Source organism: Crocuta crocuta, unplaced genomic scaffold, assembly GCF_008692635.1.
Source record: "Crocuta crocuta isolate KB4526 unplaced genomic scaffold, BGI_CrCroc_1.0 scaffold160, whole genome shotgun sequence".
NCBI classification, from domain to species: Eukaryota; Metazoa; Chordata; class Mammalia; order Carnivora; family Hyaenidae; genus Crocuta; species Crocuta crocuta.
Window position 1 is genome coordinate 1,323,085 of NW_027527591.1, and position 25,549 is coordinate 1,348,633.

A 25,549-nucleotide genomic window follows, 5' to 3' on the forward strand; every position below is an offset into this window, starting at 1 on the left:
TGTTCCTCAGTAGTCTCAAAATGATCTCATTTTAGAGGAAGTAAGGTAGGCAAAGGAAGGCTGAGGGGAAAAGTGAAAGTGTAGAAGAAGAGAAAATCACTGTTACTAGTTGTTATGGGTTGAATTATGTTCCCTAAAAAGATATGTTGAAGGTGTAACTGCCAGTACCTGAGAATGTGACCTTATTTGGAAATAGATCATTACAAAGATAATTAAAATGAGGCCATACCAGAGTAAGGAGACTCCTAATCCAATATGACTGGCGCTCTTATGAGAAGATGGTCACATAAGGGCAGTGACATAGACAGAAAGCCACGTAAAGATGGAAATAGGAGGTAGAGTTATGCTATCATAGCCAGGGAATATGCCTAGGGCTCTGAAATGCTGGAATTGTCCGGGAAGGATCCTTCCCTAATGTCTTTGAAGGGATGATGGGCCTGCCATCACCTTGGTTTTGAAATTCTATCTTCCAGAACTGAGAGGATACATTTCTGGCACTCAGTTTGCAATACTTTATTATGGCAGCCCTAGGAAACAAATAACACTACTTTTGCAAGTTTTATCTCCAGCTCTGAATTGGGGCAAATCTGGGTGCCTTATGTACAAACAAGTATTTGTTAAGTGCTTTCTGCTTGCTTGGTATTTCTTTAGCTACTGAAGTTAAACACTGCCGAACTAGAGAAACAGTCCCCGCCCTGAAGGGACGTATTGTCTGTGACTTCCGTGTTCCTGTCTCTATGGTACTTCGTGTTGTACTGAAACAACTGTCAAATTGTCCTGGAACAATTGGTTGCCAAGTTTGTCTCCTCCACAAAATAATGAAATCCTAAGGGCAGGGGCATAATAAGTGCTAAAAATGAGTGCTTACTGAAATTAAAAAAAAAAAAAAAGAAAAAGGAGGAGAAAATGAATGAATGAAGGAATTCTCTTTGCTGGTGAAAGAAAGATTTTGTTGTTCAGTGGAGAAGCAGAGATAATGGAAGGCTGTGTGTGTGTGTGTGTGTGTGTGTGTGTGTTTGTGTGTGTGTTATTATTTTTAAGTATACAAACATGTTGGCCTATTTGTACATTAAGAATAAGGACGTATGAAACATTTCAATTGCATATAGTACTGTGTGGCTGTTTCTATCTTTCTGTAAGTTAGCAAAAGGGTTTCCCCCTTTGGTTATATTGCTGACTTTGTTGCCTTCAAATATTATTGGATTTTATAAGTTGTTTATTTTCATGTAAAATTTACAACACCTTTTAACTTTTCATGACCCGTTTCATTTTATGAATGCATAAAAACAATATTTTTTAAAAGAGAAAGAACTCGTGTAATTGAACCTGGTAGTTTAAAAGTTCATGTGAATGTATATAAACTTTTAAAGATACTTCAGGTAGCAATTAAGACATGAAAAGACAAACTTCTGATAAACTATGATTTCTGTATATTTTTCACATGAATTTAACAAATCAAAATTAAAGATAAAATATAATAGTTTATTTACTATTTATCAAATCATGGTATGTTCAGTTTATCAATTCTTTAAGGAAGTCAAGCTCATTCTCCTTATCTTTCAGTTTTCCCTCCTTCTTGAGCTCTCCACCCTTCCTTCATACCCAGTACTTTGCAAAGTACCCAGTATATTGTATTTATGTTTCCTTCTTTTGATAGCAATGGAAATGGTGCTATTTGATATGTGTGTCTGTCGTATTTCTTTTCAAACTGCAAGGGAATTCTGAAAATGATAAATTTGTTCTTCTTGTACTTCACAGAGCTAACACACACACACACACGTCTTTCCTTTTGGGATTATGCTGGGTATGATGGAGATACTAACATGTATATTCCTCTTGGTAGATATAATTCTCTGACTTCAGCTAGTTTTTAGCCTATATTTGTTGCAGGAAAAATGTGGGATAATGTTGTGTATACCTGAAGCTGTGACAGAGTCTGGTACCAATTATGCCGTTGTAACTTTTCTCTATCCAGGAGTCAAAAGAATGTTCTTTGGGAATGGTGCTGCCCCCTGGTGATGAGTAGAGTAATAGAATAGAAACTTCATGTTTAGTAACATGTAGTTTTCATTAATAAGCACAAACTCCAACACAAAATCTGTAAAAAAAAAAAAAAAGCAATTCAAATTTAGTACAAACTGTACATGCTACAACTTAATTTTCTGAAATTACAATAATCATTATAATAGTCATTTGACATTACCTAGAAATGGAAGGACAGGAGGGGGCAAGAAAGATAAATCACAGAAGAGAGAAAATAGACATGAGATTAAGATTAAGGATGTCACCTCCTCACCATCACGGATGTGAAGAGCCTTGTTAGTCCACTTTAGGAAGTTACTTCTTCCAAGGGAGGGTTACTGGTAATCTTCAAAAAGAAGATGATAGGAAAACAAAACTTTACCATGTTTTTCAAACTAACAGGACTTTATTTTAATGGATTTGATTTTATTTCTGAGAAGTCTTACACCCTGAAGGAGATTGTGAATATGTACATCCTCTGTATTTAATTCTGCTTGAGAATATGTGTCTTTTCTGTTTTTCTCAGATGTTTATAAAGACTTTTAAAATTGTGTCCTGTGGCAGTTAGAGAGTAATTTGTGGATACTTCATTTTTATCTCTCAGTTGCCTTCTTTGAGTTTTATACTATGTGTTTTAGGAACAATAATCCTCAGTTGATGACCTGTTATTGAGTGATATGTAGAGGCTCTCTAGATGATTTTGAACATGAAACTTAGAACTGGCAGTGACCTTAGAGATAATCTTATCTAACTCTTAAATAACTCCAGGGTGTTTAAGCCTGAGTACTGCATTTTGGAGAATACAATTATTTCACAATTATAATTGTTGTTTGAAAAGTGTGCAAACCATAACAGGCAGGGCTTTTCCATATCTACAAATATATATTTCCCCCAGAAATGTCTGTTTTTATCCTGCCCCTGTATCCGTTTATCCTATTTTAACTAATGTCTTCTTGAATAGAGATCCTTAGTTTATGAGGGAGAATTGAAGTGGGTAAGGGAAGTCTGGAAGTATTCTGCTGCTGCATTTCCAAATCTATTGAGAAAGCAAAACTGGGGAAATGCACAAACTTCACTGCACACACAGAATTGTTGTTTGTGCAATGTTAATTAAAAAACATTAAATAGAGTAAATGCTTGCAGTAGTTACGGACCTCTCTGCAAAAAGCCCCCTAGCTGTTCACAGATAAATAATGTAGGAGTCCTAGAGAAGTTTAAGTGTTGCAGGCGTTGCTATGGAATTTCACTGCTTGGAGCCAACACAATGCTTTATGCAAGTTAAAGTCCCTGGGTGACATTTGGCCCTCAAGTGTGCTGACTTTTCAAAGAAGAAGGAATGGTACATATTTTTAAATGAAAAATCATTACTTAGCTCAGAACTGTTGTTTCTACTTACTTAGTACCATATGCTTCTAGATTTCTTTTGTCAACGATTTTTGGCAGTCCTGTGTTCAGCTATTTATTAAATCTTGAAGTTGAAAACAGGGTGATACCAACACAAGGCAGAGAAATGAATAAAACCCAATAATGCAGTTCCCAGGCTGTGACTATAGACAATAAGAGACATGGTGTGCGTTAGTGTTATTAAGGAGCCTAGTCTAAAAAATAGGACTGACACGAGAATGAGTAATTAATTCTTTACCTCAGATAAATTTTAAGCCTGAAAGCTGGAGATACTGACCAAAGTTCAGCAATACTACTAAAATACCAGAGTACTGTAATGCTAAATAAAACTGCAGCCTTCCATCAGACCTCCTTTATGAGAAAAGCATCTGTATCCTGGACTCCTAATGGAAACACACTAGGAAGCATATATACGCTGTGCCCCTTGAGCCCTTGGAGGGTCAGGGGGTATAGATTGGGAGCAAGTTTATCAGGCCTGAGTGAACGTAGGGTCAATCCAAGCAGAGTTTTCCAGAGCAGTGCTATGGAAAGGAGACAGATCCATACAAGGCGAACAGTTTTAAAGGATGAACGGCAGCGAAGTGGGTGGATGTGGGTGAGATGATCAGAAGCCCGAGAGTTCTGAAACAGGTTGGCAAAGTGAAGAAATAAGAAAATAATGGATTAGAAAATATCAGAGAAGAAGCTCTGGTGGCTTTTTCTTGTATACTGGCTGCACAGCTCAGGGCTATTTGGGCAGTCAAGCTGGTACACTTGGCTGTTGAGTTTCAGGTGTGAGCTGTATTAGGTAGCAAGTCGGAGAGTAAGTGGACTGGGTAACTCCAAAGTTAATTGGTCCGTAGCAGTTTTTTTGTTTTATCACAGGAAGCCTGTATAGCAATGTGTAGAAAAGCCTTCAGAGTCTTTTGTAAACAACAGTCTCCCTGCACTTATCTTTAATCCTTATAAAGGTAAAATGATTCTAGTATAACATGTGAAAGACTTTTATACGGAAAGAATGCTATTTTTATACTGACCAACCCTGGTATTTACAACAATTGGTACCCAAAATAGTATTCATTGAGAAATATGATGGTATAATTATGAGGTAAAAGGAGGCTCTAATAGCAGATGAATGAACAGTAGTTATGCAATCACGAGTCTGGCTATGTCTGGGAAATAAAAATACCATTCAAACTGTGTGAGTCAGAGGACTGTGGCTTGAGAAAACCTTCCTAAAAAACTTCCTTTAGTGTCTGGTATTCCAAATGAATTTTTTGTTTGCTATTATCACAATTTTTAAACTTAGTATGCATGGATGATGTAAATAAATTTATGCTTGTACTCATATATTTTTCAGAAGCATACCAAATGTTTTGGTATATGCTTACAAAAATCAAATGTCTTTATATATAGAAGCCTGAGTAAACATTCAATTAGAAAACAACTTTTTTAAAAAATATTTTTATTTATTTCTAGGAGAGAGAGAGAGACAGCGTGAGCAGGGGAGGGTCAGAGAGAGAGGGAGACACAGACTCTGAAATAGGCTCCAGGCTCTGAGCTGGCAGCCAGCACAGAGCCCGACACGGGGCTCGAACCCACGAATGGCCAGATCATGACCCAAGCAAAAGTCGGACGCTTAAATGACTAAGCCATCCAGGCGCCCCAGAAAACAACTTTTTTAACTCCACAAAAGTGATATATGAATTTGAGCTATTGACTATTAAGCAGTTCAAGATAAATACTAAAACTAGAAATAAGAAGAAAAATACTCTGGATTTAAGATATCTTAAGTGTAATGTCTTGCTTTGTATTATTTTGCCTCTTAATTTTATTGCTTTTGGTTCTACCTGGGTCACAGTGAGCTGGTCTAGGTTTAAATCTGCAAGCCGTTAGAGTGTATGATATCCTATATCTGGATTCCCTAGCTAGAAATAATAGAACACAGAATTTAAGGTCTCTATCAGCTAGATTATTATGTAGGAGAAGTTGAAGCACATATACTAGAAACAAGAATAAAATAAGCATGCATTTGAAAATAGAAAAATCTTTGTATATAAATTTTAGGGAAATGTAAATTCAATGAATGGTTTAAATGTTTTTGGAAAGAATAACACTCTCTAGGCAAATTTTGGGGATAAAAATGGGTATGAATTTTGTCAAGGACTTTGGAAGTTTCCATGATAAAGTGAAAGGAATGAATTAAAGAATTAAATGAACAGTTGTCAGTGAGTTGAATGATGGGTGGCAGTAAACCATCTGTTGATTATTTTAGAAACTTATTTGGAGAAGGGAATTTAGGATTAAGATTATCCAAATCTAAAGAGATATTATAGCAGGATTTCAGTTCATGAAACATCTTTAATGTCAAGTAGGTAACAAGGATTTGAGTCAGCTGGTAATGAAGAATTAGTAATATTAAACATAATCTCCAAAGAAGAAAACTACGTGTGTACAGATGGTAGTAAAATATATTAGAGAAGTCATGTTCAAAGTGAAACCATGATTTGGAAAAAAAATAGCATGTATCTAACAAAATCCTCAAAGCAAGCATCTTAAATAAACCAGAGTTGTCAAATCCACTTTCCAGCACAGATCTATTTCTAGTTAACTTCCTTATGTCTAATTAACTTCTTTTCGACAAAGTGCAAACAGGAGGAAACAGGCTCCTAATGCAGTCAGTTGAAGATCTTAATTATTCACTTCCACTTTTTCCATAGACATAGAAAAAAATATAACCAGTCTATTTTTACTTAACCAATTTCTTCTATTCTTTCTCTGTGAGTTGCTCATAATATTAAGGTAATGGTAAAATATGAAGGTTAAAAAATAGTTTTGTGGAGATATTTATCAGCTTATTTCTACGTAAAAAAATTCAAAATGTCTCTCAGAAATTCCTTTTTTCAGATACCCAAAATTTGTATTCCTGGTAATTAATTATTTGGACTCTTATAAACATATCTTAAATAATTTAGGGTCAAAAAAAGTTAATATGAATAAAACTGCTTTGAGAATTATACAATATTTTATAAATGCTATCAACTATAATAATAGCTCTAATAATAATTTAATATTCTAATCCACTGACATTAAACTGTCATACAATTGTTTGGCATAACTGCAGATGTGTATATATTTAAGCAAACATGGTCTTAGAAATCCAAATTTACAAAACAGTTCAATTAAAAAGTGATTATTTCTATTATAAAAAGATTATTTGTTTACAAAATGATCTTCGTGAGGTTCTTTTAAAGGCAACTTTCAGTACTACATTAAAAGTACGACTTAGGGGCACCTGGGTGCCTCAGTTGGTTAAGTGTCTGATTTCAACTCAAGTCATGATTGCTCAGTTGGTGAGTTCAAGCCCTGCTTCGGGCTCTGCAGTGACAATGTGGAACCTGCTTGGGATTCTTTCTCTCCCTCTCTCTTTGCCCCTCTCCTGCTTGCTGTCTCCATTTATTTATTCAACAGATGTTGACTGAGAGTCTACTGTGTGCCAGTTCTTTTGGGGGTTGAGCAGACTAAGCTTGCCTCCTATGGAGTTTGCACTGTAATATAGAGACATAGAATAAACAAGTAAACAACCAAACTATGTAATGTAATCTCAGATAGCAATAAAACAAAAATAAAGGAGGCAAGGAAGACAGAGCATGAAGGTTAGGAACCAGCTACTTATTTTAGATAGGTGGTCAGAGAAGGCTATTCTGAAGGAGTGACATTTGATCAAAGACCTGAATGGAGTTTCTTACAGGCCATGTTGAAAATTTTGGATTTTAGAAGTGTGATTAGAAGCCAATAAGAGTTTTAAGGGCACCTGGGTGGTTCAGTCAATTAAGCATCTGACTTTGGCTCACATCATGATCTCATGGTTCACAAGTTTGAGTCCTGCCTAAAGCTCAGAGCTTGGAGCTTGCTTTGGGTTCTGTGTCTCCCTCTATCTGACCCTTCCTCACTCACACTGTGTCTCTCAAAGATAAATAAATGTTAAAAAAAAAAAGAAGGAATGACTTAAAATGCATAATTTGATTATATTCTTTGAAGATTATGTTTATCATGTAATACTGGTTATTTTTGGTATTCATATGATGCATACTCTTGTTAAACTGATTAAAAAAAAAAAACTTTCCTTTTTACAAGCTACATTGAACTTCATTTAACCAGGATTTGAAAAAAGAAAATGAAAAGAAAAAAGATATTGCTAGGGTCTATTTTCCAATTACACAATCGACTAGTGCTAGTTAGCCAAATGTTCTTGAGCACACAGGCCAAGTTTCATGATATAGTTTTCCTACCGGAAGCAAAGCATGATGCTTGGGTATTTTTTCCATAAAGCTGGACAATTTCATGAAGTCTTCTGTTAAACATGAGACACTGTTAAACATGAGACATGTGGATAGGTCCCTGAATTAAGAGTCTTATTTCATTTTTGCTCCTGACCAGCTGTTGGACCTTTGTCGAACACTTTTTGTTTGTTTGTTTGTTTTGTTAATCTCTGTTTTCTCATCTATATGTATGAACTGGACTTGATGATCCTGAAAGAACTTTGTAGTTTTGACATTCTGAGAATCAAAACTAACATATAGGTTATATGTGAGCTGGGAATTCTAGACATAATTCCAATAGTTCCATCACCACCTACATGCCCATTCATCCTTTCATCCAATCATTACATACTTAATAGGTGCCTACTATGGGTAAAGCATTTGTAAGTGTGATAAATATAGCAGTGAGTAAAATAGAATTCCTCCCTTCATAAGGTTTATATTCTAATTAAGGACATAAAAGATTGGTGGTGATGAGTGTTATAAAGTGTAACATTTTTAAATAGTGTTGCTCAAAGTGCTGTAAGCAGACTAGTGCTGGTCTGTTTCTACTGCACAGATAAATTCATAAACTGATAATAAACATTTAGAAACTTTCATAAATTTATTCAAAGATAAACAAGATAGTCCTGTGTCACATCTTAGTAAGTAAAACATTATGGGAGATGATATCAGAAAAGTAGCAGAGGCTCAAATTGTATCAAGGCCTTAGGGAACAAGATAAGGACTTTTATTCTAATTGACATGAGAAATCAGTGAAAACATTTAAACAGAGGAGATAACTGATCATCTTTTAAGAGTTAAAAGATGTAAAATCTTTTATATCTGATATACAATAGACTTTAAGGAAACAAGAAGAAAAGTGGGAATATCAGATGGGGGTCTTTTGCAATATTCAGATAGACTGTGGTGACTTGAAGTAGGGATAGTCAAATGGGTCTGAGATAATGTCAGGTGGAGCCCACAGGCATTCTGAAGGTGTGGTTGACAGGATGTGTGTGAGGCTTAGATTAGCAGTTTAAAAAAAGATAGTAGTTAGCTGTCTAGATTTTTACCTAAGTAACTGGGTAAAAGGGGTACCATTTATTGATATAAGGGGATTGGATATTGAAGGAATTTAGAGGTTGGGTATGGATAAGCCTTCTAGAAACATTGTTCTAGTTTAAAACAGAGAAAAAAGGAAAAAGATTTTATCTTAAAAGTGAAATTGTTGGGGACATTCTATCTATGTGTACTCATTTGATTAAGACCCATTTGTAATTAAACATTATTATTCTTGGAAACATGGCTCTCTTTTTAAATTTTTTCTTTATCCAGTGTGGAATAGAAGATGAGAAAGGAGGAGTGGGTGGCACCTGGGGGTGGGGGGACTCAGCCGGCTAAGCGTCTGACACTTGGTTTCAGCTGATGGAGTGATCTCAGGGTTTGTGAGTTTGAGCCTCACATCAGGCTCTGTGCCCATGGTGCAGTGCCTGCTTGGGAACCTCTCTCTTCTCTCTTTCTGTCCTTCTCCACCCCCTTTTCTTTCAAAATAAAGAAATAAACTTAAAAAAAGAAAAAGACTGTGGGACTAGAGAATATGCTCTACAGATATTTAAAAAAAAATGAGATGGGAGTAAGCCACAAGGGTAAGGGAGCAGCAAGCCAAATTTCTTTAATTATAAAGCTGACTTGTATTTGCTGAGATTGTACTGCTCTAAAATTCCTTTATGGTTATTAAAACCTAGTTGGGGCACCTGGGTGGCTCAGAGGGTTAAACGCCCAACTTTGGCTCAGATCATGATCTCGCGGTTCGTGGGTTTGAGCCCCACATAGGGCTCTATGCTGACAGCTAACTCAGAGCCTGGAGCCTGTTTCAGATTCTATGTCTCCCTCTCTCTCTGACCCTCCCCTGCTCACTTTGTCTGTCTCAGAAATAAAAGAAACCTAGTATAATGCACAACTATTAATAGTTCAACTCTGTAGTTTTAAATTTTAAAATGTATCCTCAGCATATAAACATTGCAACTTTCTCATGGACATTTTTATTTGATTGAAATATGTTACTATTCAACACAAATAATTCAGAACAAGTGTTTGTATACATCAGACTAGTACTATGCTATTGAATGAAAGCTATTCATGAAATTAGAACTGATTTTGACTCCTGACTCTTCCACTAGTTAATTTTCTAGTTGCATTATTTAACTTTCTGAGTCTCAGGGTTTTTTAATTTATAAAACACGTGATGATGGTGATACTTATGCTGCTGCTGCTGATGATGGTGATGATAAGTGCTAATATGATGGCTATGTGGATTAAATGATAATGCTTATATAATGCACTTTGAAAACTTTCTGGCATTGCCAATATACAGATGAAAAGGACTACTCGCAATTATAATACAATTTCATATTAATATTTTCACAATAATATAATTGAAAAATGGAATTAGAACAGACGAATGATCACTAGTAATATTACACAATTTTGTATAATAATATCAAGTAGCATGAAATAAGGAGAAACTTAGAGAAACTAGAATAGATATTTTTATGTATATATTTATATGTATTGCTCTGTCTCTCTCAGTACATACATATGGAGATATAGCTATATGCATACACTTAAACACACAATCATGTTTCCTACTTAATTCAGGTGGAAAATCAGTTTGTCATTAAACTTTCCTTTATAAATGGTTAGATAAACATTCTGTTTTAGAGTAACATATTTTACTACTTTTCTTTTGGATGATTGAAAATAAAATTTTTCAGAAGTGTACACTAAAAATCAAAATAAATCATGTTTTTACATAAAATGTTAATGTTTTATAAAATTATAAGATTATCAGAAGTATTGATTTTGAATTTGTAAACACATTCCTATAAAAGAAGTGGTATAGCATAGAGTGAATATCTTGCTTTTCTCAGATTAAAAAAAAAAAAACTTTCCTGAAAATAAAATTTACTTTTTATATATAAAAATGCTTATAACTTCTATAAATTTACAAATGACAGGTAAAAAATAGAAAAGAGAAATAAATGTTACCCAGAAATCTTCTGGTCAGAGAAAAATCATTTTGAATAGATTATTGGATTTTCTTCTCAACTAATATTTTTATACACACATGCATTTACATGTATGCTTATATTTTTTTAAAGTATCTTTGAATAATAATGTTTTAAGAGGCATTATTTATTTAATTTTTTCAAAGTCATAACAATATAAAATGATACAACTACATGAGACTTATTCTTTAAAAAAGTAATGCATTTGAAAAACAGATTATGTATTCATTATTTGATTTCTGTTGTCTTATAAATTATAATTGGATGGTAAATCCATCTGAAAGCTGAACATTTACAAAGAATGTTAACAGGGAATTGATTCTTTATCTTGGCAGAAAATGTCAGTAGAAACATGAATTTTGTAATGAAAAGATACTTATTAATATAATTTATCCTAAAATACATATTATTTTTGTGTCAGGAGATCAAAATGAATCATATTCAGATAAGGCTGCTTCAAATTAAAAAAATGATCAAATTTGTTTTGTACTGTAACAAGATTAAAAATAGTAGTCAATATATATTTCCATTCCACTTGTGTCTCTAAGTAAACAGTGATTTAGTCTAAATTTTTATTTACTTCCTAGGAAATATTTGTGTATATATGAACCTCACCAGCTATATAATATAAAGAATTTTATTGACACAGTATAGAGCTGTTGTGTTTATCTGCACAGGCTCCCAAAGATTCACATTAAACTAAAAATGACTATGCAAATATTAAGTGATTTTAAATAATTATTTAAATTATTTTAAATTATTTTTTCAGCTTTATTGAGATATAACTGACACATAATATTGTGTAAATTTAAGGTGTGCAGTATGTTGATTTGATACACTTAGAAATTACAAAATAATTGCCCCATACCTTTAGATGATACCTCCATCATATCACATAGTAATCATTTCTTTTTTATGGAGAGAACATTTAAGATCTGCTCTCTTAAAAACTTTGAAGTATATTGTAATGTATGATTTACTATAATCATCATGCTATGTATTAGTTCCTCTGAATTTATTCATCTTACAACTGAACATCTGTAGTCTTTGATCAATATTTCCCCATTTCTCCCACCTTGTCCCTGATAATCCTAGTCTACTCTCTGTTGCAAAAAATAGTATGGAAGGTCTTCCAAAATTTAAAAATAGAACCATCATATAATCCAGCAATCCCACATTTGGATATAGATATATCCAAAGGAAATAAAACCAAAATCTCAAAGTCTATATCTTTAAATCCAAAGACTAGTGAAACTTTCATGGGAACACATTCCAAATCAAGTGAATGTCCTTATAGTTTGGTGTCACAATATCATGACCCATGATATTGTGGAATTAGTTAGGAAGTTGCTAGTGATACTAGTAATGGAATGTATTGGTTAATATCTCAAAATTATGATATCAAATTTCTGGATAAAATGGAAGAAAAAAGTTATTAAGTCATATAGAATGGGGACTGGATGGAAAAATCAGCCTTAAGTATAACATATACTTAGAAAAATATGTCTAGCCTGTCAGTGTCAGAGCAGTTTCTCTTTTTCCTCTTTGATAAGTGAATGAGGCCCTAGGAGGATGTATATATGAACCTGACTGGTGGATAAAATATTTGTAAGATGTGGTATTTCTTCAGATGTAGATGCTACTGAATATTTTGGTAATGTTTCCTAACTGCTACAGAGAAAATCCTCCCAGAAAATTTCTTCTCACAAGTGATGTCCACTTTTTAAAACACAAAATAACATGTGTTATATATGTATACATACTATACACATTTATATTGTGGATACACATATATACATATATAGTTTTTCTGCTTCATAGTGTATTGTACGTAAGATGAATTTTGACCTTGTGAATCTTATTGACTGACAGTGAACCAAAATCAGAAAAAAATTCTTTAAAACAGCTTATCTAAATGTATATACTAATATCATTTCTAAAACCTTTTACAGAGGATTTCTATGAGAGTGTGAAATGTTAAAATTTGAGACCCATATCTTATTTATTTCTTATTTCTTTCACACTTAGTGCAAAGCCCATATATTGTGGTTCCCCAATTACCATTTGTTGAATAAGTGCATGACAGGATAAATGAATGAATGGCAGATATTGTCCTAGTGATGACTGTCTCCTTATCAAACACCTAATTACAATTAGTATTTGAACTTGATTACATTGTAAAAATAACCACACACTGCTAATATGAATATTTCACAGAGACCAGGCTACTGGAGATTATAGAATCTGGTTTCTAGAAAAATAGATTTGGGGCTATTAGAAAATAGTTTAAAATAAATTATAACATTACATATTTTATTATGTAGTCAGTATCCATATCAGGTGGGTGTTTTCTTTGTTAGTTTGTTTTTCATCCAAGAGAGTTATGTGACTTCTAAAACTTTGAAACATTTTGTTAGAAGATTATCTTAAATTTGGCTTTACATGTAGATTATCTGAAGATACAGTAAAAAATGTTGTCTGCTGCACCCCTTCATCTCACAAATCTAACTTTAGCACACTTAAAAAAATGATTGTTACTTTTTTAGACACAACATTACCTTGAATTAGCAAGTTTGGATGGAGGCCCCAGGACAGTGGAGTGGACCAGGGCTTTTCTTTACAGTTACGTAGGTTCATCACTGCACATAGGCACATGGACTAGGGTCAAAACGGAAGTGAAACACTGCCCACATTCTTATTGCAAGCTGTGTGTCCTAGTGTGGAGTGTATTACACCCAGAAGAGAGGTATCTTTCTGCATTTGCACAAAGGCATCAGTTGCCCTAGAGCAGAGCCCTGAGTTGCATAAGGCCTTAAAGGAAGAACCGCCTTAAGAACGAGCATGTGCGAAGCAACAGTACCATGTTTCACTCTTGCTATTCCTCAATTTTGCCAACTACTGATATAGTTTGATTGAAAATCTTTAGAAAGCACTTATATTGCATGTTATCAACTAAGTAAACATTTGCCAATAGAGAGAATGAATAACAAAGTTCCAGTCTGCAACCAATGCAATACAAAGGCCATAGGGTATTTCTTTTTTTTTTTTTAATGTTTTTATTTATTTCTAGGAGAAACAGATAGAGAGACAGTGTGAGCAGGGGAGGGTCAGAGAGAGAGGGAGTCACAGACCGAAACAGGCTCCAGGCTCTGAGCTGGCAGTCAGCACAGAGCCCGACGCGGGGCCCGAACCCATGAACCACAAGATCATGACCTAAGCGAAAGTCGGTCGCTTAACCGACTAAGCCACCCAGGCGCCCCAGCCATGGGGTATTTCTTAATGTGCATCTTTATTAATGCTTAAGAAACTAGGCTTAATATGTGAACATAGCTTCACAGTAGGAACAACTAGTCTAATTCCTTCTTTTAAGTAGTTCTAACAGGAAAAAAATCCCACAAACTCCACTTTAATTACAATGAATGGCAAAGGTCTCACAGTGATAAGGTGTCACAAACAGGCTGGTTTTTATTACACACAAGGGATGGTTGTAGGTATGATAATCTAGGGAAGAAAGATGGTTGCTAATGTTTACATACTTAGCTCCCACTGGCATTTCACCAGCTTGGTGGTTTGCACTGTCCCTCTTAATCTGAGAGAGTGCATCCAGATTCACAGCAAGACCTCAAGGAGAGCCAGATGATGGGGCAGATGGCAGATGACTAATTTGGCAAGCCTTGATGAGTGGAAATTGTTTGCTTTAATTGCTTGTCAAGTCCAGTATGTACATTAAAGTTAAGGACCTAGCACTTCCACAGAAAATGAAATACTACAAAGTAAACAAGAAGGACTATGTGTAGGGGAGTGGTAGGGAGTGTGAATGATGATTAAAAAAAAAAAGGCTGGTGAGATTTGTGGCAAGACAATGAGTGGTAAAGGGAATATTATTTTATCCAAGAATAGATCACATAAATGTAATTTCTAAATCTGTAACGTCTTTCTATATTTTTTCAGCTTTGAATATAGGAATTTTATGAAATGTAATTTAAGAAACAATACACTATAAAATATTTAAAGACAGGAAAACAATGAAGAACAAGAACTAAGAACAAGCAGTTTACAAGTCAGCTTTTGATAATACATGTAATGCATTTAAATTCATTTGTAATTGTTTTAAATTTACTAGGCTAATTGTTGAAACATACAAAGGAAAAAATGGACACATAAAAGAAAAACCTATTGGAAAGACTGAATTATCTACAAAATAATCTAATTTTGTAGATATATCTACTTACAAAATACATAATTCATAAACAGGAGATAATTATGTATATTATTTAGATCTATCATTTTTTGGTCATCACCAATGAGATTATTTCTTTTTACAATATAATTTAGCAGTTTAAACATCTTGTGGGTAAACAAAAGAAGGAAATACGGATCAATTAAATTTTAGGTGGATCAACATGTAGCAGTATATATAGTTTATGGACTTGCCTTTCATCAGTCTGTGCTATAGAATGCCTGCCTTTCCTAGCTACAACTCTATTAGTGAAGGTCTACAATGCCAAATGCCCTTTTCATTTGGCTCAAACATCATTTAGAAAATGTTTTAGTTAATTTCAGCAGATCCCTTGTTTTGTTATTTTAGGAGTCAATAAAACGGTGGTAGAAAATGAATTCAGAGCACACACTATAGGGCCACTTATTTTTTTTAAAGGGTACCAATTTTACATTAAAAATTATTTTTAGTTTCTATAATGTAAATTACAAATAATGTTTCCTATTTTGGCATTAATTTGTTTTAATATCTTTAAAGTTAATTATAGAGAACACAAAGTTCCTCAACTATAAACCCATTTTCTTTATTTCTCGTTTTGGGCAAAATTCATAAAAGGACCAAGGAAAGCATAAAATACCTGGAAAACAATATAATAAGAATGTTTCATTCATTTCATACAGGAGCACATTTAACTCCATTAGATATACAAGCCAACTTGTGTGTTTTAATTTACAAACAGAAAGGTTAAAATTTTTGGTATATAGTTCTCTGCTCTTTAACTGTAGAGATCTATGTAATCACCATCATCGTCAGTATACAAAATAGTTCTGCTATCTCCGAAATTTCCCTTGTGATCCTTTTGCAAAACCCTTACTATCCCTTCTCTCCATCTCCTAGCAACCACTGAACTGTCCTCCATCCTAGTAGTTTTGCCTTTTTACAGAATGGTGTATCTATAGAATCATATGTAGCCATTTGAGCCTGGTTTCTTTGAGGCAGCATAATGCCTTTGAGAAGTTTCTGTGTTGATATATCAATCATCTGTTCATTTTTATTTCTGAATAGATGGATATTCATGGAATGTATATACCATAGTTTATCATTTCACCCATCGAAACATATTTGAGTTGGTTCCAAATTTTTGTGAATTTGAGTAGTGCTCCTATAAACATTCATGTACATATTTTTATGTGAACAATTCTTTATCTCGGGACCTACGAATGGGATTCTTGGGTCATATGATAAGTGTATGCTTAATTTATAATGTTGTAAGATGTTAACACAGTGACCTCCTCAAGATCATCCAATGAATGTAGCCCATTACATAGTGTAGAGTAGGTTTTAAGTAAATACTTTAGAAATGAATTAAATAACAGAATTTTTGAGCTAAGGAGAAACATAAAGATATCTTATTTGAGAAAAGAGAAAATTGGAACCAATGAGATCAGAATAATTGTTCAAATTTACATGACTAGATAGTGTTGGAGCAATGGAGTCCCAGCCTCTACTTTCTTTGCCCAGTATTCATTCCGTTAGATCAGAGTGACAGAGTACATCACCGTGCAAGTCTTATATTTTAATTTGATTTAATATATTTTGCAATGTGCACATGCTATATACTACCTATTTTAATAAATGGCAGTAGGTAACATTGAGCTCTGTCAATGAGTCAAACATTGTGCAAAGCAAGTTACACATTTAGACTCACTTAATCCTCACAATAGCCTATGAGATGGAGGTTGTTATTATGTCCGTTTTACAGAAGAGGAAATAGAATGACAGAGAGTCTAACTTGCTCAAGATTACACTGTAGGCCAGTGATTGAGCTAGATTTTGTGCTGAACATCTGGTTCTAGGCCCCGTGTTCTTAACCTCTAAACTGAGTTTATTGCTAAAAATACTTAGCACCAAATCCTACTTTGTAGATAAAGAAACAGAGACACCACGAATGGTGAAATTACTTGCTCAAGTTCATTCAGCTTTTAAAAATGGAAGAACCAGCATATTTGATCGTGGCTCAGTTATGGTTCTCACTGACTTCAAAGTCCATTTATTTATTCAACAAATATTGATGGAGAGTCTACTGTGTGCCAGCTCTTTTGGGTATTAAGCAGACTAAGTTTGCCTCCTATGGAGTTTGCACTGTAATTTAGAGACATAGAATAAACAGGTAAACAAGCAAAATGTGTAATCTCAGATAGCAGCAAAACAAAAATAAAGGATGCAAAGAAGACATAACATGATGGTTAGGAACCAGCTGCTTATTTTAGACAAGGTGGTCAGAGAAGACTATTCTGAAGGAGTGACATTTGATCAAAGACCTGAATAGAGTTTCTTACAGGCCATGTTGAAAAGTTTGTATTTTAGAAGTGTGATTAGAAGCCAATGAGAGGTTTAGGGACACCTGGGTGATTCAGTTGGTTAAGCATCAGACTTTGGCTCAGGTCATGATCTCTTGGTTCACAAGTCCAAGCCCCACATCTGGCTCTGTGCTGACAGCTCAGAGCCTGGAGCCTACTTTAATTCTATGTCTCCCTCTCTCTCTGTACCTCCCCTGCTGTCTGTCTGTCTGTCTCTTTCTCTCTCAAAAAGAAGCATTACAGGCACCTGAGTGGCTCAGTCAGTTAAGCTTCTGACTTCAGCTTAGGTCATGATCTCATGGTTCATGGGTTTGAGCCCTATGTCAGGCTCTATGCTGACAGCTCAGAGCCTAGAGCCTGCCTCAGATTCTGTGTCTCCCTCTCTCTTTCTCTCTGTCCCTCCCTGGCTCATTCTCGTCTCTCTGTCTCTCTCTCTCAAAAATAGCATAAAGATTTAAATTAAATAAACAAACATTAAAAAAAGAGCCAATGAGGTTTTTCATTAGGGGAGTGATGTGAATGATTTATGTTTTTTTTACAAAGATCATTCTGGACCCTGTGTGGAGAATGAATTAATCAGGACACATAAGGAATCCAGGAAATACGATAGGAGCCTACTGTCAAATCAAGGGGAAAGATAGCAGTGACTTGTATTAAATGATTGTAAGCCATAAGTGGCACTTATGGCTTCATTTGAGAATATATTTTGAACATAGGCTGCCAAAACTTGCAATCTCTGTGTAACTGTAATAGCATTCAATAATAGTCACTGAAAATGTTTGCCACTTCTTATGCGCTTTTTTAAATTAATTTTCCCTCTCAACTGTTTATTTTTTTTTAATTTAAATTCAACTTAGTTAATATACAGTGTAGTCTTGACTTCAGGAGTAGAACACAGTGATTCATCTTTTACATATGACACCCAGTGCTCCCTACAAGTGCCCTCCTTAATGCCCATCACCCATTTAGCCCATCCCACCCCCACCTCCCCTCTAGCAACCCTTGCTTTGTTCTCTGTATTTAAGAGTCTCTTATGGTTTGCCTCCCTCTGTGTTTTTATCTTATTTTTCCTTCCCTTCCACTATGATCACCTGTTGTGTTTCTCAAATTTGATATATGAGTGAAATCATATGTTATCTTTCTCAGACTGACTTATATTGCTTAGCATAATACACTCAGGTTCCATCTATGTTGTTGCAAATGGCAAGACTTCATTTTTTTCATCGTTTATGTAAGTGTGTGTGTGTGTGTGTGTGTCTGTGTGTGTCTGTGTGTATACCTCATCTTCTTTATCTGTTCATCAGGTCAATGGACATTTGGGCTGTTTCCAAGATTTGGCTACTGTTAATAGCCCTGCTATAAACATTGAGGTGCACATGCCCCTTTGAATCAGCATTTTTGGATCCTTTGGATAAATCGCTGTAGTACAATTGCTGCCTTATACGGTAGTTCCACTTTTAATTTCTTGAAGAACCTCCATACTGTTTCCCAGAGTGGCTACACCAGTTTCCATTCCTGCCAGCAGTGCAAAAGGGTGTGCTTTTCTCTGCATCCTCACCAGCATCTGTTGTTGCCTGAGTTGTTAATTTTAGCCATTCTAACCCATGTAAAGTGGTATCTCATTGTGGTTTTGATTTGTACTTCCCTGATGATGTGTCTTAAATATTTTATTTTTAGAGATTTAGTATAGCCCCAGACTTTTAAATGCCCAATAATGTGCATTAAACTAAAGCATATTTATTATATTAATATATCTGAGAGACTACTTCTTATTATTCAATCAGATAAGAAAATTAGAGAATTTATTGGATTACCAAGTATATCCATATATATACAGATAGTCTCTGAACTATGTATAAAATATATGCATGACTTATATATATATCATTCACTGCTTCTTTACTATGTACCTTGAACAAGCACATTTAATCAATATATATTTTTCCATGATAGTAGGTCAACAGTAGAGGCTAAATAAATAATTATTCATTTCTTAATTTATAACACACCTAGGCATTTGATATGAAAGTAAAGGAAAAATTAGATTTTTTAACCCTCTTTTTATCTTTGTTCTGTAAGCAAAAGGAGGGCTGGTTTCCACAGTTATGGCAAGCCTGGAGGCAGTAATTGATTTTTATTATTCAGATTGATAATGGTAATGTTCCTTCATTCCACTTCGGATATATTTTCCCCATGAATCAAACAGATAATTTTGTTAACCTGCCTTTGCATACTGTTACAAACTCCTAATTATATTTCTATTTTCTTACTGAAGGAGGATTATATAGTTCACTCACTGTTGGAAAATAAATCTTATGTCAAGAAGAATAAAATGCCCATGTTTGCAACTATAGCTACATTTATAACAGAATCAATACCAAATAGAATAATTGGTGATTTTATTAAGGCTTCACATACAACTTTACTGCTGGAGTTACAGTTGGAATGAAAACTCTAGGAAGCATAAGCAAATGCAGGATTTTTGAAGCTTGAAGTATTATAAGCTTATAGTTTAAGGACTTCATAATAGTGTTGGCAAAGGAGACTGAATTTTGTTAACTTGTTTTGGCTAGTAAGGAAGATTTTTCAATTCTGTGTGATAAACAACTTTGTGAAATCAATGAAACTTGATGGTTTAAACATTGTCTTGTATACATTGCCTGATGGTAAAATCAATTGACAAATGGAAGTTGTGAGGCATTCAGTGAAGGCTTCATGAAGAGAAATACAAATGATTTTTGTGCATCTATCCAAACTAGTTCTTTTCAGATCAAGTCTGTCTTTCAAGATAAAAGTTACAAAGAGTATAATAGTCATTATAGATAGCAGTTTTGATCAAAAATAAATATATAGGAAAGCCTCACTGAAACAAAACCATTTCCTAAATTGAACGGTGTGTAGTAAAACTTCTGAAGACTAGAACGTTTGGAGGATATTCTAATTAATCAGACTTTCTGTTTATTGGAGGATTTTTTGTTGTAGAAAAATATTTCCCAGCATACTCATTCCAAATTTAGGTTTTCATATGGTATGTACAAAACACAAATGATCAGTTATTTAACAATGGAAACTTTTCTGAATTGAAGGTTATTTTATGAATACCAGTTATAACTGTTTTATAGCAAGTAAATGGATATTATTAAGTGATAATTTCTTGCAAATCACTATGCTATATAGCTCAGCAAATACAAAAAAAAATAAAATAAAAGAGAAAGAAAGAAAGAAATTAAAGGGGCACCTGGGTGGCTCGGTGGATTGAGCATCCTTCTCTTGATCTCAGATCAATTCTTCTTCTTCTTCTTCTTTTTTCTAAGTTTGGTTTTATTTGAGAGAGAAAGAGACCAAACAGGGGAGGGACAGAGAAAGACAGAGAGGGAGACAGAATCCCAAGCAGGCTACCCACTGCCAGCACAGAGCCTGATTTGGGGCTCAAACTCGAACCACAAGATCATAACCTGAGCTGAAATCAAGAGTCAGATCCTTATCTGACCAAGTCACCCAAGTGCCCCAGTCTTAGCTTAGTTCTTGATCTCAGGGTTGTGTGTTCAAGCCCCAGGTTGGGCTCCATACTGGGTGTAGAGACTACTTTTAAAAAACATCATAAATTGTACCTGTTTTCGAAGAGTTTATGGCCTTTGTGCTTTCCCATATAAAGAGATTATTATAATAGTTCATAACTAATAGTAGTAATTTCATAGTATATGTTCTTTTTTTGTATATGCAGGATGAGAAATTTGGAAAAATGCTTAGTGATTAGTTATATGAATAAATATTTCTCCCCAGATTCATTCAAGTTTCCATCAAAAAGGATAAAATACAGTAAATATTTTAGAAATATTTTCATTTAGGCATTTACATATTGGTTTTTTTATATTGATATTAGAGGCTTTATTTCCAATTGAAAAAAAAATATGCAACATAAGTTGTATATAAATTTTAGTGTGGCATTGCATATATTTTAGAAATAGTGCAGCAAGTTTATTAATTGATGTATAATTACCCCACCAATAGTTGTATTAAAATATAAGCTTATTCTCATTGGAATTTAAATATTGGAAATCTGTATTTCATAAACCCATATCATAGTATCTTTTCTCAGCATTTTACAAGTTTATAAAGATTTTGATATAAATTTGCTAGAAGCATTAAAAATAAACATTATGGATCAATGGTGTTTCTTAGACTATCTCTAGACTATATTGGAGAAAAAATTTTAAAAATTAGACTTTGATATTAGCTGGTAAGGATCATGTACATGAGTCAATCATTTCTTGTTCACCTGCTGTGTTGAATAATATTGTACTTATCAACAGAAATTATCTTTTTCTTGATGTTTGTTAGTTTTAATAAGTGAATCTTCCACAGAACCAGTAAAAATGCTCAAATGGTCAAGAATGATTTTGTAGTTTCTTCAGAAACAGACTCTTCACTATAGAGAACAAACTGAGTGTTACCAGAGGAGAGGTGGGCAAGTGATGGTTTAAATAGGTGATAGAGATTAAGGAGGGCACTTGTGATGAGCATGGGGTGTTGTATGTAAATACTGAATCAGTAAATTCCACATGTGAAACTAATATTACACTATGTTAACTAACTGGAATTTAAATAAAAATTAAAAAAGAAAAAGAATGGTTTTGTAATTTCATTCCAAATTGAATTTTATTTAGTCAAACAACTGAACAGAATAGTAAAAAAATACTTAAGGTCAAAAGCATATAACTTAAGTAGAATTTAATACTTCCTATTTATAATATTTTAGCAGCTATAACCAAAATTCACCATTATCTTTATGTTAATGATAATAAAACTATGTAAAACCTTAATTGTTTGAAAACCTTGGTTCCTTTTAGCTCATTTCCCAGCAAATATCTAGAGTGTGTCCCTAGGTCTTATGGTCCAGGATGGTGGATCAAGGTTTAGCCATCCCATTCCCATTCCAGACAGCATAAGGAAGGTGTGAAGAAAGAGGCAAAATCTACCCCAATCATATTTTAAATGACATTCTGGCAAGATATCATACAAAGTTACCTCCAAGGGGAGCCATGAAATGTAATCTTTTTTTGGGGGGGTGGCCATATGCCCATGTTAAGGCTGTACAGTTATTTACTATGAAGGAAGAAGAGAATGGGTATTGAAGATTCAAGAAGTCTTTGCCTCTATCCCTAGCATTGTACTAAAGCTACATTCTCAAAGGTAACAAATGAATTTCAGCATGGTGTGTGAGAGACTTGCTGTTCCACAAGGGAGAAGGCAGCAGAGTAGCTTGGAGGTAATAGGCTGACAGGACTCTGGAGAGAGGAAGTGATATTTAACAGTTCTTTATATGTTAGATTTCAGACACAGTCAAAATATGATGTATTAGTTTTCTAGAACTGCTCTAACAAAGTACCAAAAACCGTAGAACAATAGCAATTTATTCTTTCACAGTTCTGGAGGCTAAAAGTCTAATACCAAGGTGTCAGCAAGGCCTCTGGGACTGGGGAGCATCCTCCCTTGCCTCTTCCTGGCTTCTGGTAATGGCCATCGATTCTTGACATTCCATGGCATACAGCTGCATCTCACTCCCTTTGAAGTTAAAGATGTTACATGTTTTTGCCCCCCTCTCTTCACCATGCATCTTTGTAGACACATGGTGTTGTCCTCTCCTTAGAAAGCCATTATCATATTGGGAATTTAGAGCTTATCTAATGTCTTCATCTTAACTTCACTACGTCTACAAAGATCTTGTTTCCAAACAAGGTGATAGTCACAGATACCGGGGGCTTAGCCTTCAACATGTCTTTTAGAGGGACATAATTTCACTTACAAAATTATATTTCTAGAAAATATACTGTGTGATAAAGTTTAAGTTTAGACATCCAGATGAGGAAAGTTTGTGTCTTGTTTTTATTTTAGCAATGAGCTTCCCCTATGGTCCAAGGTCTACATTACTATTCAAGACTTTTATATTTAGATTTTTGATATGTCAGTAAGCAACAACAGCTGTTAAGGTGGTCTTAATTATTGGAATGTATCCATCTAGATATGTTTTTCCTTTGTGCATAGAAACACATTTCCTTGAATACCACTAAACCATTATGACTTGTCAATTCTGTGTGCATAACATACAGTTGTTTACATGACTTTATTACGCAGCTCTGTTTCCAGTGTCTTCAAAGTTTACACTTTATATCTTGCCTGAGTTGCTATATACTATGTAACTTACTCAAAGAAGATAAGTTCACACTTTTTTTTTTTTAACTTTTCTTACTATTATTACAAGATTCATAAAATGGGATTTTTTTTCAGGCTATTGAAGATTTGAATTGGTACATTAAATGATAAAGATCTTGTTCAGGCAGATATACAAACCATGAGAAGTAATAACTAAAACTCTGACTTCTGCAAGGTAGGAAAAATATCAACATAGAAAATTAAAAAAAAAAAAGAAAAAATAAAAAAATGTGTGTACACTCAATGCTCACCTATGAGCAGACTCATTTTCCATGCCCTTAGAGAAGCCATATTGAGATCCTTTACTATCAGTCCATTATACCTTAGAATACTAATGAATATACAGAAGATGACCCGATTGATATCAATAAAACTCATACTTTATAACATAATTCTGTTTCTAGTACATGTTTATGAATATATCAGTCTAAATTGTTTAACATTTGTATTTTAAAATGTATCTTTGAGGACTTACTGGCACAAGTTTTAATTATTTAAAAAATGTACTTAAGAGCAACTTATTTAGCAATAGAAAAAATATTTTTAAGAATAAAATTGTTATATTTACTTTTTTATTTTTTACATATGTATATTTACTCTTTTAGCAAATACAGTAAATTATAAATTCTAAAGAAAATGCTGTTTAAATGAAATTAATGTATTTACATGCTTTATGTGTTACTACAATTATTTTAATTTCCTTCTTTGCTTTGTTTCTTTGGAACCCATGCCTTCTTATTCTCTGTCTTTAGAACATGCAATTTAGTAATAGAGAACTATGCTATCACTTATATCTCCTATCTAAAAAAGCTGAACTCCTAAAACAGAGAGTAGAGTGATAGCTATGAGGGGCTTAGGGGGAGATACCAATCCAAGAGTGCAGGCTTCCAATTATAACATGCTGTGTCTCTAATATAGCATGGTGACTATAATTAACAATACTATATTATATACTTGAAAGTTGCTTATAGAATAGATCTTAAATGTCACTATAAAAAAGAAATGGTGATTATGGGGTGCCTGGGTGGCTCAGTTGATTAAGCATCTGACTTTGGCTCAGGCCATGATCTCAGAGTTCATGAGTTTGAGCCCCTCATCAGGCTCTTTGCAGTTAGCACAGAGCCTGCTTCAGATCCTCCATCTTCCTCTCTCTACCCACCCTCATCACAAATAAATAAAAATTAAAAAAAAAAAGAAATGGTGATTATGAGACCTAATGAAGGTGTTAGCTCATGCTATGGTGATAAACATTTTTTCAGTATGTAAATATTTCAAATATGTATCAAATATATACCTTAAATTTATACAATGTTATATATGTATATAAATTATATATATGTATATAAGTTATTTCTCCCTACAGCTGGGGAAAAATAAAAGTGAAGATATGTATCAGTGTGGCTTATGGGTGTTAATGACATTCTAAATACTTATTTCAGGGAATCAGAACAGAGTGTGTGGAGTCGAGAGTTGAGGGAAACTTCGTCATTGTGCATGGCATAGAAAGGTTATATAACTTCCTGTGTATCTTCTTGTCTTGGCAGTGTGTGCAGGAACAGAGAACAAGCTGAGCTCTCTCTCTGACCTGGAGCAGCAGTATCGAGCCTTGCGCAAATACTATGAAAACTGTGAGGTAGTCATGGGTAACCTGGAGATAACCAGCATCGAGCACAACCGAGACCTCTCCTTTCTGCGGGTAAAGCTGTCTCTTTCTCTTCTCTTCTCTGTGAGTGGATGGTGGTGTCACAATGCGTAAAGACAGACCAGCTTGCTTGAACTTGATGCCTATGCTCTTTTGCCCGGCAGGGACCATGACTGTAGGCAGAAGATGAGAGATACCGAGGCATGTCTAGGAAAAGAACAACAGTAACAATGCCATTGTGACTGACACCCTGAGTTTAGAGCAGTTACTTTTATCCTAAGACAGGTGAAAGATTCTGTCAGGGTGTTGTACATGATATCTATTAAGTCTGCCTTTTT

The 25,549-nt window shown here is 34.3% G+C and overlaps 1 protein-coding gene across 1 annotated transcript in view; it reads left to right on the forward strand.

Moving 5' to 3' along the window:
• ERBB4 (erb-b2 receptor tyrosine kinase 4) overlaps nucleotides 1-25,549 on the forward strand; it is an 830,995-nt gene that overhangs the window by 114,806 nt on the left and 690,640 nt on the right. Inside the window, exon 2 of the mRNA XM_077770965.1 lies at nucleotides 25,114-25,265. Coding sequence (XP_077627091.1) covers nucleotides 25,114-25,265 — 152 coding nt within the window. The remainder of the gene's footprint in view (nucleotides 1-25,113; nucleotides 25,266-25,549) is intronic.